This window comes from Rosa rugosa, chromosome 6, assembly GCF_958449725.1.
Source record: "Rosa rugosa chromosome 6, drRosRugo1.1, whole genome shotgun sequence".
Classification (NCBI taxonomy): Eukaryota; Viridiplantae; Streptophyta; class Magnoliopsida; order Rosales; family Rosaceae; genus Rosa; species Rosa rugosa.
This window is the reverse complement of record NC_084825.1, coordinates 34,502,350-34,517,350: the sequence shown is the minus strand read 5'-3', so window position 1 is coordinate 34,517,350 and position 15,001 is coordinate 34,502,350. Positions and strand designations below refer to the sequence as shown.

The window sequence follows — 15,001 nt, the reverse complement described above, 5'->3', positions numbered from 1 at the left end:
CATGAGTCCTCAAAATAGTAATATTAGTCCTCAAAGTGGTAACATGAGTCCTTAAAGTGGTAAATTTTCTTAGTTTACCGTATGAGTCCCTAAAATAGTAATATTAGTCCTCAAAGTGGTAACATAAGTCCTTAAAGTGGTAAAAATAGTTGATGTATGAGAAATGTTAACATACCATAGCTTTACCCCTTATTTCTAAACCCTGAAGATGTCCATCAGCTGCAAATAATGTCACTCTAGTTATAACTACGGTGACAAGTCCATGCCCAAGTTTACTTTTAAACAAGAAAACAGGTCTAAGTGGACATGGAGATGTACGTTTCGTTGTCCCTATAACGATTCATTCTTGAAATGACAATGATCAATATGAAAATGAAACACAACATGATTTAGCATCAAAGAAGCACTGACCTAAATTGTTCCAAATTGTATGAATTATAACCAATAGGGAGCGCATTTAATTTTTTTTTCTTTTGAGGGGAATGAATATCAATATATTAACTGGATCAATGTCAGAAAATTATATTCCCCTGATGTTGATCATTTTGTAGCTAGAATGAAAAACAATGAATGTGAATAAAATCTGATGATCGATCAGCAAGAGCAGAAAACAACTTTAAAGCTGACCATTACAAGTGTAGAAGCAACTACAAACCCAAGTATTGCATTCCAAATTTTTCAAAGATGATCTTTCTGACTACGGCCCAATTTGGTTACCTTAACAATAAGGTGCAGGGCTGTACCTTAACAATAAGGTGCAGGGCTGTTATGAAAGAGGTGGGAGGTTCCACTTTCGCCTCTTACTAAATTTATTTCATTTTGCATATTGGTTCGGTATGTATATGTATATTCATATACTTGGGTTGGCTCTGATGGTGCAATCGTCGGAGATCGTCAGATGGTGGTTGGCTGGGCTGAGCTGTGTGTTGGAAGCCGGGATCGAAGGTCTACTGCAGATGCGGTGATACAGCGTGGGTTTCGGCCGGATTTTGACGCTGCCTCTGGGGGACGAGATGAGCCATGCGGCCACCTGGTGGGGGAGGAGGATCGAAGGAGTCCTGGTTGGGAAGCTTTGATCTTCATATGGTGTCGGTATTCTTTGGCGGCCGCGCGAGTTGTCGATGATGGTGGCCCGAAACTTGCGAACTGTTGCTGGATTGTGGATGACGGTGCTGTACAAAGCTGGGACGACGATGATGACTGGCCCGATATCGACAATACAATCGTCGGTGGCGCTTGCGGGCTGGAGCAGCTGAATGCTCAGGTTTCAGGTTGTTGGGCCTTTAGTTGGGCTTTGGGACTAGCCTGGTCTAGGGAGAGTGAGTTTGAGTCTCCGGTTGCAGAGGGCGTGATAGAAGGTGAGGATTCACCTTCTATGCGTGATTTAGTTTAATTTTGTTATTTCGGGTCTCAAAAACCAGTGCCTTAGTTATTACATTTTATGCCTGCTTCGAGGTCGTTTCTGGTTTTTGTTAGAATAATGGTGCGTGAAATTCCTAAAAGGTGGGTGTACTAGGACTATATGGGGCACTATTTGTCTAGAATAGGGTTTCTTATGGTTTTAAGGGGACAATTGCTTTTTGTCGACCCCATAGGGGTGTTTCGTTCTTGTACTGCTTGCTAAATTTAATGAAAGGGCTGACCTATTTTCGTTAAAAAAAATATATATACATGGGTCGGTATGAGAATTCTGATACCATAGCCGAGCGTAAATCTATTCTCGATACTGCTCACCCGAGCTAAAATATTGATAAGCTGAATATTTCGGTCCAAATCAGTTTGACTCGGCCTCAAATCGGTACGGTTCGGTCCAAACGGCTCAAAAGGCCAGCCCTATTTTTCAGCTTATAAAGTTAACTCTGGTCATCTTATATAATCTGTCATCAAATTGTTAAATTTTTTAAAGAAACTTACTCAATTTTACCATATACTTTTTGCTGCTTATCTTATATATAATAATCCAAACTAGGCCTAACATAAATAAACTTGGGAGTTATATTCCCAGTAACAATGGAGCTAACGGAGCTGCTGGAACTTCGCAATCTAAGCCAGCCGGTAGTACGTAATTGCTTACCTAATCGTCAAAAATTATATACATTCTTATCAACTTGGGAGATATGTTGAAGAGTTTTAGAACTTCAGAAGATGACGCATAGAGGATACAATCTAGAGCTTCCAAGCAAGGTGATGATGATAATTCTCGGGTATTTGATTCAACCCGAGGTAGCTACAAAAATTCTCAGTATTCCTTTGAGTAGAACTGCAGGGGAAGATCGATATAGATGGAGGCCAGAGAAGAATGGAAAAGTACACTGTCAAGTCTGCATATTGGATTGCTCGACAGCAGGTTATGGGAGAGTTCTTAACTTCTACCTCATCTAGAAATCCATTCGAGGTTCTATGGAAGAAAATTTGGAACACAAAGGTTCCTGGCAAAGTGAAAATATGTCTCTGGAGGGCTGCAAACAACATATTGCCTACTCAAGAAAGCTTGAGTCACAAGGGATATACTAGGCCCTTAAAACTGTTTGCTATGTAGTGAAGCTTGGGAAACAAATAGCCATGTGTTGTGTCACTGTCCTATGGCACAAGAAGCTATTAGCGCAGCAAACATTCCAGTTGCTAGTTGTTTGCCGTGCAGTTTCAAAGATTGGGTTTTGCATCAGGGCCACCATCTAAACAAAGAAAATTAGGAGAAGCTACTTATGCTACTATAGGCTCTATGGAAAACAGAAATGGTAAACTGTGGAATGATACGCTCAAGAGTGCACAAGAGATTGTTGTTACCACTTTCACTTGGTATGACCAATTCCTACAAATGCAGCAGTTACAGCCACAAGACAAAGCAGCCAAACTGGGTAAACATTGGACTCCACCATCAAGACAACAGCTCAAAATCAATGTTGATGGAGCTTTCTTGCCTTCTAAAGATATTGGAGGCATTGGTGGAGTGATCAGAAGAAAAGATGGTTCTTTTGTAGCTGGTTTTTCAAAGTGTGTACATCATGTTTCATCTCCAAAGCAAGTGGAGCTACTAGCAATTCGTGAGGGCATTGATTTTCTACGGCAGCGTAGCCTCCAAGAAGCATGCCTTGAGAATAATTGCCAGGTTGCAATACAAGAGATTGGGGAAGAAGATTTTGACCTCAATGAAAATGCCAACTTATTGTTGGATATACATCAGTGCAGCAAGTATGTACACAATCTGGAATTTTCTTTTGCTCCTAGAACTGCCAATGTAGATACCTCTACTAGCAAGCTTGTTTTCTCTGTCACCAAGCATAAGCAACACCCTCTTAGAGGACCCACAAGCCATGGTGGAGCCCAACAGCGACATACATCCTGTGGCCCGACATCTAACCTACCTTGTGGTAGTCGAAGGCTGCCAAGACCTCACCTAGAAGCAACCTTCCCGGCCTTGCCAACTTGCCTTCACAACATACTTTGAGGACTTGAGGACTAGAAATGGGACTTCTTGTCCCACATTGAAGAAGATGTAAAGAAGAGGGGCTCCCTTACCTATAAAAGGGACCCCTCCTCCCACTTAGAGACCATCCCATTACATCTCTTATAATTATGTTGGGCCGCAAGGCCCAAACACATATAATGCAATATTGAAGTGGACGTAGGGATGACATAAAAATCCACGGGTATGGGTATCCACGGGTACCTGTTCTATTTGGGTAAAAAGATTTGGGTATTTGTAGCGGTAAATTACCCACGGGTAAATGGGTAATGGGTGTTGGATACCCGCTCAGGTATGGGTATACCCGCGGGTACCCATACCCATATAACTTATTAAACTGTTTTTTTTTTGTTTTTTATCAAAACTTATTAAGCTATATTCTTACACATTTTTTTTTTTTACAATTGTCAATCAAAATTAAGTTTATGATTAAAAAAAAAGATGAAAAAGGAAAAAAAAGAAAAAGAAAGAAAATTTTTCACGTCTCTCTAAATCCCAGATCTTCATCTTCTCCCAGATTCATCTTCATCTTCTCAAAATCCCAGATCTTCAATCATTCCTCCTTTAATTTCGAATAGAGCTCTAGATCTTTGTTGTTGATGGAAAACTCTCTTTCTTCCTCCTTTGGTTTCAAATTGAGCTCCCGATCTTCGTCGTCTACGGCTTCGACACCATCAACGTCACAGAGAATGCGCCGGTGGCTCTCGGTGCGGTGGGAGTGGTGGCGGTGGTGGTTGAGTCCTACGCGCGCATCTTCTTCACGAACTCGGTGGCCACCGGCAAGGTGTACCCTCTAGAATCGGAGACGAGGATTTGAGAGGAGTGCAGGAGTGGTGATGTAGCGAGAGCCATCTGATCAATCACATATGATGAATAATTGAAGGAATTGATTTCAGTATTCCCACAATCCTAGATCTACTCTTATGGTTTTTTTGTTTTTGTTTTTTCTATTCTTAGAGATGCTTTTCTCAGCAAAAAAAAAAAAAAATTAAAGCAAACAGATGGGTAGTTGGGTACCCATTTACCCGATGGGTGGGTATGGAAATACCCGCGAAAAAAAAGACTGGGTATGGGTATCATGGGTATTACCCATTTTGGTTGCTGGGTGGGTATATTACCCGCGGGTATTACCCAATGGAAAAAATGTCAACTTGAAGTGGACGTAGTCTCCTGCTAAGGCGGGAGACCAACCTCTTGTGTCTCACTTACTCTCTATCTCTCTTTCTCTAACGTTAACTAGACCCCTGCGGATCCTAATGGTAACATTGGCACTGTATGTGAGAAGCCAATATAATGGCTTCGTCACTTACCATGCGTTAAGTCAGCTTAATGGAGCTCAAAGAAATTTTTTCTCTTCTTCTTTGAGTTATCTAAATCTGTTGCTCACTTCCCAGTGCAAGCATCAACTCAATTTTCTTGGCTGCAACTTATGCCCAAGTTTGATCAACATTGCCTCATCCTTGGCGGTAATAAGAAAAATGGCTAAATACTGTTTAGTCCATATACTTTGCCTCTCTCATCGTTTCAGTCCCTGACATTCTAATTTAATCTAAAAACTCCCTGATCTCACAATTTCCCCCTAATAAGTCCCTTCTGCGTCAAATTAGGAGTTGGCCTTAGTTAAAATGTCCAATATACCCCTCTGTTATTTTTTTTTCTTTTTTTCCTTTTTAATTTCTTTTTTCCTTTTTTTCCTATTTAATTGTTTTTTCTTTTTTCTTTTTCCTTTTTAATTTCTTTTTTTTTCTTTTTTCTTTTTTCTTTTTCCTTTTTAATATCTTTTTTCCTTTTTTTCCTTTTAATTTCTTTTTTCCTTTTTTTTTTTTTCTTTTTTCCTTTTTAATTTCTTTTTTTCCTTTTTTCTTTTTCCTTTTTAATGACCATCATATCCTGCTGCATCAGTAACGCCACGTCGGCGAACCAATCCTGATCGACCCAAAACCCCAATTATTGTTCTCCACGCCGGCGGCCATTTTTCTTTTCCATCACTATTCTTCTTCTCTTCTTCTTCACTTCTGGTTTTGGTCAACTTGGCCATCAAAAACCACCATTTCAACCAGACCCAAAATCCAAATCACAATTTTGAGCAAGACCCAAAATCCAAATCACAATTTTGAGTAAGACCCAAAAACCTCAGAGTCTGAAAAAATGGTAGTTTTCAGTGAAAAGTTTCCAAATTGAGGCCTGATGTGGAGAGAGAAAGTGGGATTTGAGTGGGAGAGAGAGAAGTAGGCTGTGAAAACAAGAGGGGAGTGGTTGAGCGGCAAATTTCCGAGCTGATTGGGATCTACTTATGTTTGAGAGATGGCGTCGGCGACAATGGAGACGAGGGCGGATCCGCTAAGAGACAACGGAGGGAGATGGCTTCAGAGAAGGTGAAGAAGTGATCGATCAGCTCCTAACCTCTTGCTTTTGCTCGATGTCCATCTATACACCGCCAAGCTAGGTCTTTGCTGGGTTTGGTTTCAATTTGGGGAGAGAAACAGATGGGTTATGGAGTTTGATCGGAATGAGATTGGTGGGTTGAGGAAGAAGAAAGTAGGCAGAACGAAAAGAAAAAAAAAGGAAAAAAAATTAAAAAGGAACAAGAAAAAAAAGAAGAAAAAGCAAAAAAGAAATTAAAAAGGAAAAAGAAAAAAGAAATTAAAAGGAAAAAAAGAAATTAAAAAGGAAAAAGAAATAACAGAGGGGTATATTGGACATTTCACCCAATGCCAACTCCTAATTTGACGCGGAAGGGACCTATTGGAGGGAAATTGTGAGGTCAGAGATTTTTTAGATTAAATTAGAATGTCAGGGACTGAAACGATGAGAGAGGCAAACTATAGGGACTAAACAGATTTTATCCCTAAGAAAAATGGCTTCTCTACACGAGAAACTTGCTCCGCCAGCTCAAAGTTCAAATATCTTTATGAGAAGTTGGCTCGGTTAATGCCAAGCGGTAGCAGCAACCACAAAAATAAATAAATAAATAAATAAATAATAATTTAAGGTGCCAATTTACTCTGGACACCCAAAAATAGGCTCTGGCACCCAATCTTCTCGTTACCTCGTGACTTTTGGTTGACGAGGTTGCAAAGTTGTCACCATGATGCACCGCCAGCGTCAAGCTGCTGCTCCGCCAAAGAGCCCTCGCTACAAGTTTTCTCCTTGGCTCGTTACTCCGCCAAGCTCTCTCTGGACACCCAGCCTTCCCCAGTTGGCTCCGCCAGGCAAGGCCCAACTTTATCAGCAAGCGCCAGCGATCACTAGCGCCAGGCAGCAGCTCATTAGCCCCAATCCTCGATATCGCTACATCAATCCTAGCGGACGACAGACCTTCACCTCCAGGCGTCAACAACGCCAGTAGATTCAACTTGCTTTTATAAAAAAAAAAAAAAATTAAAAAAAAAAAAAATAATAATAATAATAATAATAATAAATAGAGAGACCGGCTTCACCCCGTCACTGCCAGTCGGCGTAGCGGAGGCCAACGTAGAGGCTAGCAGCCAGCGCTAGCGAGGCTAGAGAGCATCAAGTGCTGAACGCTAACACCAGCATCCTCGCTCGCTCTAGGTCACCTCACTGACCACACAGCCACACCACCACCGCCAGCGTCAAACATCAACGATCACCGCCAACCGCCGCTAGCGCCAACAGCAAGTGCCGCCAGCACCAGCAACGGGCGCTGCTCGGCACCAGCGCAAGCTCCGCCAACCGCCAGCATCAAGCACCATGACAGTCCTGACGCAACAACACAATCTTGACATTGCACACAGTCTTAACGCACCGCACACCAAAATCTTCTCTGCACACCCTCCATCTTCAGCGTTCACCCATTGGTTGCAGGTCATGATCGAATTGAATGAGCAGTTTGGGCGTTATCTGATAATCGTCTTCAATTTTCCAATCAATTTCAGATCAAGCCTTCGACAATCTCTCTCCCTTTGCTGAACGTCGGCCACCACCATCGTACACCAAGCCAAAATCATCATCTACTTGGGGCACCCATGTTCAATCTATCTTCTCTGGGCACCATATTTGCTCTCCCGCAAACACCCATTGTACTTACATAGTCATTTGCCTAAGCATAATTAGCTATCATGAGCCATGCCCATGATGCCGCCAGAGGCGCTAGCACCGCCATGAGTGATGCCTCCGGGAACACCACCTGGCGGGCTATCACCTGAGCTTAGGCTCAGACCTAGATCACCGCTAACGAGCCCCCACGCGCCGTGCCAAAACCACCTCGCTAAGGCATCACAAGCTGAGACCTAATGCACATCAGTCCCACATCGAAAGCAAGGAAGAGATCAGTCTCCTCCCCATCTATAAAAGGTCCATCTCTCTCCTCATTAAATACACATTAATTATCTTATCTAACGTTACTCTGTCAATACATATACATAAACTGACTTAGGCATCGGAGCTGAGAAGGCCGCCAACCGCGGTCTCCCCCTCTGACGGCCTGTGTCTCTTACTTAACAGGTGACGCTAGCACTATATTCATCTCAGTTAGCGGTCCGAACAAGGACCAACGTTAAACGGAATTTGACTACTGCTGAATCACGAGCATTAACACCCATTCAATTCTCTGAAGCTTATGCTCCCAAACTAGACCATGGTATCAAGGAATCACCAAGCCCAGATAAGTTCTTTCATGCTTCTCACTCATCTGTGGTATTGATTATCATATGAATGACCGCATATGTGGCTACTGCACAAAACCACGTAGATTCATACTTTAGTGCGTTCTGGTACCTTGTCATTGGTCGCATGTGCCATCTCTACTTGCTCTTCGACACATACTCATCTATTGAAACTGGCTGTCCAAACCAAGTATGCATATATATCAAGTTATTAACTAGGTCCTACTTGAGCTTCTGCGTCCCAGATGTCATGCACACTGATGCCATGTTATTGTATATGTCATATATATACCATACCATGCTTGAGTTAAATTACCTTGTCTTACTCCCGGGGCTGTTTATATGTTTGGACATTCTGAGTAAGCAACCGAGCAATATGCTCCAATACTTACAAATAGCAGAACTCTTACTTTGGTGCCACTTATCAAATAGCATGATACCCTAAGGCTGCTAAACTCTTGCCTCTTATCAATAAGCTTGATAAACATACGGCACAGCACATGTCTATGAGTTCTTTACATGATCTACCATTATTAAGGTCTACTTTGTCTTCTGTGGTTATCTAGGGTATATGTAAACAAACGTGTCAGCACAAATTACTCTTTCAACTTAGCTGACCTCACTTCATTTTGAAAGTGCATGATAACATATATATATATATATATATATATATATATATATAGGATTAAATTCTGTTTTAGTCCCTGTACTATGACTATTTTTTCGTTTCAGTCCCTGACATTCTCAATTAATCTGAAAAGTCCCTAACGTTAAAATTTCCGTCTGATTGGTCCCTCCCGCGTCAAATTAGGAGTTGGCCTTAGGTGAAATGTCTAATATACCCCTCTGTTATTTCTTTTTCCTTTTTAATTTCTTTTTCTCCTTTTTTTTTCTTTTTCCTTTTTAATTTCTTTTTTTTCTTTTTTTCTTTTTTCTTTTTCCTTTTTAATTTCTTTTTTACTTTTTTATTTTTTATTTTTCCTTTTTAATTTCTTTTTTTTCTTTTTTCTTTTTTCTTTTTCCTTTTTCCTTTTTAATGACCATCGTATCCTGCTGCATCGGTAGCGCCACGTCGGCGAACCAATCCAGATCGACCCGAAACCCCAATTCTTGTTCTCCATGCCGGCGGCCTTTTTTTTTTTTTTCTTTTTCTTTTTTAATTTCTTTTTTCCTTTTTAATTTCTTTTTTCCTTTTTCTTTTCTTTTTTCTTTTTTCTTTTTCCTTTTTAATGACCATCGTATCCTGTTGCATCGGTAGCGCCACGTCGGCGAACCAATCCAGATCGACCCGAAACCTCAATTATTATTCTCCACGCGGCCACGCCGACGGCCATTTTCCTTTTCCATCACTATTCTTCTTCTTCACTTCTGGTTTTGGTCAACTTGGCCATCAAAAACCATCATTTCAACCAAACGCAAAATCCAAATCACCATTTTGAGCAAGACCCAAAAACCTCAGGGTCTGAAAAAATGGTAGTTTTCAGTGAAAAGTTTCCAAATTGAGGCTTGATGTGGAGAGAGAAAGTGAGATTTGAGTGGGAGAGAGAGAAGTAGGCTGTGAAAACAAGAGGGGAGTGGTTTAGTGGCGAATTTTCGAGCTGATTGGGATATGCTTGTGTTTGGGAGATGGCGTCGGCGATGATCGAGGCGAGGGCGGATCCCAACAGAGGGAGATGGCTTCAGAGAAGGTGAAGAAGTGATCGATCAGCTCCTAGCCTCTTGCTTTTGCTCGATGTCCATCTCTGCACCGCCAAGCTAGGTCTTTGCTGGGTTTGGTTTCAATTTGGGGAGAGAAACAAATGGGCTGTGGAGTTTGATTGGAATGGGATTGGTGGGTTGATGAAGGAGAAAGTAGGCAAAATGAAAAGAAAAAAAAAAAAGGAAAAAAAGAAATTAAAAATGAACAAGAAAAAAAGAAGAAAAAGCAAAAAAGAAATTAAAAAGGAAAAAAAAATTAAAAAGGAACAAGAAAAAAAGAAGAAAAAGCAAAAAAGATATTAAAAAGAAAAAAAAGAAATTAAAAAGAAAAAAGAAAAAAAAAAGGAGAAAAAGAAATTAAAAAGAAAAAATAAAAAAAAAAAGAGAAAAAGAAATAACAGAGGGGTATATTGGACATTTCACCTAAGGCCAACTCCTAATTTAACGTCACTTTTCGATCGCATTTCCACATCTCGACCGTTCAGTTTTTAGCTACTAATGTATAGATCATCTCTGCAAAATTTCAACCAAATTGATGGTCATTAAGGCATTGATAACTGCCTTAAAGCTAGTACGGTTTAGGTTGGACAAATTCAGTTCGTCCACTGGTTTAAGTGAGTTAGATATCTTAAAGATTATCAATTTGGCTGAAATTTTGCATAGATGATCTATGGATTAAATACTGTTTACTCCCTATAATTATAGGGTTTCATCGTTTCAGTCCCTGACCTTCGAATTTCACCTAAAAAGTCCCTGAATTCTCAATTTCCTCCCAATTGGTCCCTGCCGTCAAAATTTTCTGTTAAAGTTGCTGAAAATGTCTATTATGCCCTCACTTACTTTTTTATTTATTTATTTTTTCTCTCTCTTTTATTTCTTTTTTTCATTTCACCTCTTGAAGGTATGTGGATTGGAACCATCTTGATGAGGAGATGAAAAGAAGGAGGCGAGAGAGCCGGAAGAAGAAGAGGTAAAAATAAAAAAAAATAAACAATAAAAAAAGAGAGGAAGAGAAATATATATTTTTTCAAAGTAATTGAGGGTATAATAGACTTTTTAGGGGAAGATAACGGAGTTTTTGATGGATGCTTGACGGCAGGGACCTATTGGGAGAAAATTGGGAGTTCAATGACTTTTTAGGTGAAATTCGAAGGTCAGGGACTGAAACGATAAAACTCTATAAGTATAGGGAGTAAGCAGTATTTAACCCATGATCTATACATTAGTACCTAAAAACTTAACAGTCGAGATGTGGATATGAGACCAAAAAGTGACCCTAAACCCTAACCTCGCTCTGAAATTTCAAAGCGAGGCCTCGCTATGGATAAAATCTGTATATATATATATATATATATATATATATATATATATATATCCCATCCAGAGCGGAGCTCCGCTTTGAAAATTAACGTGTGAAGTTCGAGTTTTGGGTCACTTTTCGGTCGCACATCCACATCTCGACCGTTCAGTTTTTAGGTACTAGTGTATAGATCGTCTCTGCAAATTTTCAGCCAAATTGATGATCGTTAAGGCATTGATAACTGCCTTAAAGCTAGTACGGTTCAGGTTGACATATTCAGTCCGTCCATTGGTTTAAGCGAGTTAGATACCTTAACGATCATCAATTTGGCTGAAAATTTGCAGAGATTATCGATACACTAGTACCTAAAAACTGAACGGTTGAGATGTGGATATGCGATCGAAAAGTGACCCAAAACTCGAACTTCACAAGTTAATTTCAAAGCGGAGCTCCGCTTTGGATAGGATCTGTATATATATATATATAGGCCCGATCTACAGCGGACGTCCGCACTTTCGCTAAAGTGCGGACGGCGACGCAGCAGGCTGTTCCAGGCAGCGACGGCGGCGCGGAGCTTGCCGGACGGAGGCCGGAGGCTTCCTAGACGTGTCTGGGCAGCGATTGAAGTCGGAGCAGGTCGGGGTTGCAGGTTTCTGGGCAGTGACCTGACCTGCAACTGCAACCGGACATGCATCGCTGCAACCTCGTCGCCGGCGACTCCACCCGACTGCAGACAGGTCCGTCAGACCCCTGGCCTCCGTCCGGCATGCTCCGCCGCTCCGTCGCGCCCCGAGCCGTGCTGCTGCGTTGCCGTCCGCACTTTAGCGAAAGTGCGGACGTCCGCTCTCGATCCTCTCCGTATATATATATATATATATATATATATATATATATATATATATATATATCAATGCCTTAACGACTATCAATTTAGCTGAAATTTTTCAGAGATGATCTATATATATATATATATGTCAACCTGAACCGTACTAGCTTTAAGGCAGTTATCAATTCCTTAACGATCATCATTTTGGCTGAAAATTTGCAGAGATGATCTATACACTAGTACCTAAAAACTGAACGGTCGAGATGTGGATATGCGACCGAAAAGTGATCCAAAACTCGAACTTCACACGTTAATTTCAAAGCGGAGCTCCGCTCTCGATAGGATCTGTATATATATATACACACACACACATACATACATTGCCAGTAAAACTGTAAACGCATACAGATGCTACACCCATATATAGACGAAGTCTCTTATCTCAAAAGCATGTATAAACTCCATGGTATATATGCTTCCGTCATCCATTAATACTAAGCATTAGCACACTTTTTGACTAATACTTGGTCATGCGGCAATACCTTCTGAATTCTAGTGTTTTAGAAATATGCATACCTACACCTCAGCTCAATTGGACCACCTAGCTACGTTAGCTAATCACATGTACATAAATTGCTCGCTGCACATTTTCATGTACATATTTGATAAGTGATCAGCTGATTTTCCTTTGTCATTATCAAAATTGACATTTACTAATGTCATGCCTTTACTTTTCAGTAAGCCTTAAGCCTGTTTCACAAACAACTTAGGCCAATCAATATTGTTAGTGGCTACTATGCCAATCAAAATATATTAATTTGCCATTAATATTAATTACATTGCACCCCTTCAATTCATTGCTATTGCTATCCAGTAAATACATTTTACAAGCATTTAACACTATTACAAAATTATATGCTAATCGCTTATCTTGTTAAGGAGGCATACCCAACACTTCTTCGATCAATGAAGCATTGGCCATCTATTGCCATCAAATGACTTTGCAGCACCTCGACATTTGTTTAAAATAGGGTCAGGTGTGTGTGTGTGTTTGTGTATATATGAATCCATTATCACATAAATCTAGCCCTAAGTTGGTGAGGGCTTTAAATATTCCAAAGCTTTCCTATACAACACAAAGAAGTTAGCTTCAGTTCTCATGAAATAAGTAGAATGTACTAGATTTCCTTGTTATTTAATGTTTTCAATTGGCTGAGATCATATCAAACCATTTTTCCAGTTATCGTATAGAATGAACATTGTTTATTTCCAATTATGATATAGATTCATTGGACTTAACCTCTTTAGTAATTTTTCTTTAAAGTAGAGAAATATGTTCTAAATTCGAAAATGATTTAGCAGTTGATTTTCAGTTGAATATAAACAAAATAAAAAATATAAAAACTTATCACCCTCTCAATTGAAAAAAGAATGACTTCAGTAGCAACATTACATAAAAAACCCTAAAACACTTCTCTAAAAAATCAAGAGCCGCATCTAGTTGTCCGGCAAGATTGTATGCCTGGTCCGACGACGCCGCTGCGAGACGACACGCCCTGGCAGCGGCGTCGTCGGACAGGCAAGAAGGGACCTTGTGTCCGATAGTAATAGGCCCAGTCGGAGTGTAGGGTGTAGGATGAGGGTGTTGCTGTCCCTAGCTCTTGGAGGACTTGACGACGAAGGACTGCGACGAGTTCATGACTGGAAGGCGGGGCCAGAGTTGCCTTGCCTTAGGGAGGAGCGCTGTCATCCTGGTGGATGCTTCAAGGTGTTGTCGCGTGTTCGGAGATCGCCTTTTGGAGGTGGCCGGATGATTGCATCTTTGAGAACCACTGGGTTCAGGTCGGATCAATTAGACCCGATTTGGTTTGGGTGGTATGTCTCCGATCTGAGGAGGGGCGGCGAGGCTAGATGGTTCACGGAAGGTCGCGGTGGTGGGACGCCATGGGCGGCGCTGGCCGGATGGTTACGCTCTGATTTCTGCACTCGGCTTCATTGATTTGGGCATGATGGACTTTGGGTATGGGCTTTGACCCTTGACCCGTTTATCCTTTCTATTTGTTTTTATTTTTATCTATATTTAATTATAATTGGCGCTATGCCAGTAATAATTCCCTACCACTTTTTGGTAGGGCGAAGTGGGCTTTGTCCCGGTATGCACACTCAGTGTGCCTTGTCTGGCCTAGCGAGGCGGCGGACTATTTGCTTGATCAAATAAACGCAACCCCCTAGTGGCAGGATGAAATTGAGTGTCGCCGGATTTATTTCTGTGCGGCAACATAGTGGGAAAACTGTGCTATTTCTAATGATGCTTCTTCATTATAGAGTTATCTTTCCGGTATGTCACCGCTATGTCAAAGCAAATGGAGTAGCTTTTCGTACACTCTTTGCTAATTGGTGCTTATTAGAATACATAGATTTTGAAGAGAACCCCGGTATTATTTCAAGATACTCTCTTTATGCTTATTGTAATTTGAGGTTCAGGCTTTATGTCCCCCCCCCCCCTTTTTATATTTTGCAATTTCATTAATCAAGACTTGAGGGCAGCCGCACCAATCCCTTTAAAAAAAAAATGACTTCAATTCTTCAAACAAATATATATTTCCTTGTTTCCTTATAGGCTAGGCATTTTTCCAGTCATCGTATATAATAAACATTTCCAATTATGATATAGATTCATTAGTTTTAACCTCTTTAGCAATTTTTCTCTAAAGTATAGAAAGATATTCTAAGTTCGAAGATGATTTAGCAGTTGATTTTCAGTTGAATATAAATAAAAAGACCTATCATCCTCTCAATTGAAAAAAGAATGACTTCAATTCTTCAAACAAATATACATTTCCTTGTTTCCTTAGGCTAGGCTTGAGATTACAACCCAACACACACACAAATTTAAAAGTTCAATAACTCAAAATCACATGTACGTAAACATACTAATCTGTACTTTGACACATGTAAACAAAGCTCTCTACTATTGTTAATGGATAAGATCATCTTCTTCTCCTCTCTCTCTCTCTCTCTCTCTCTCCCTCCCTCCCTCCCTCCCTCCCTCCCTCTGTGGTGTCCATGACAAGAAGAGCCAC

At 40.6% G+C, this 15,001-nt stretch overlaps 1 protein-coding gene across 1 annotated transcript; it reads left to right on the top strand.

The window, feature by feature from the left end:
• Positions 1–2,722: 2,722 nt before the first annotated feature.
• Positions 2,723–3,448, top strand: LOC133716640 (uncharacterized). The gene has a single exon (XM_062143323.1). It carries the CDS (start codon positions 2,723–2,725, stop codon positions 3,446–3,448), a length of 726 nt encoding a protein of 241 aa, XP_061999307.1.
• The last annotated feature ends 11,553 nt before the right edge of the window (positions 3,449–15,001 follow it).

Bases quoted from the DNA above. Each gene is read 5' to 3' on its own strand.
- LOC133716640 (XM_062143323.1), top strand. From the start codon at position 2,723: ATGGAAAACAGAAATGGTAAACTGTGGAATGATACGCTCAAGAGTGCA.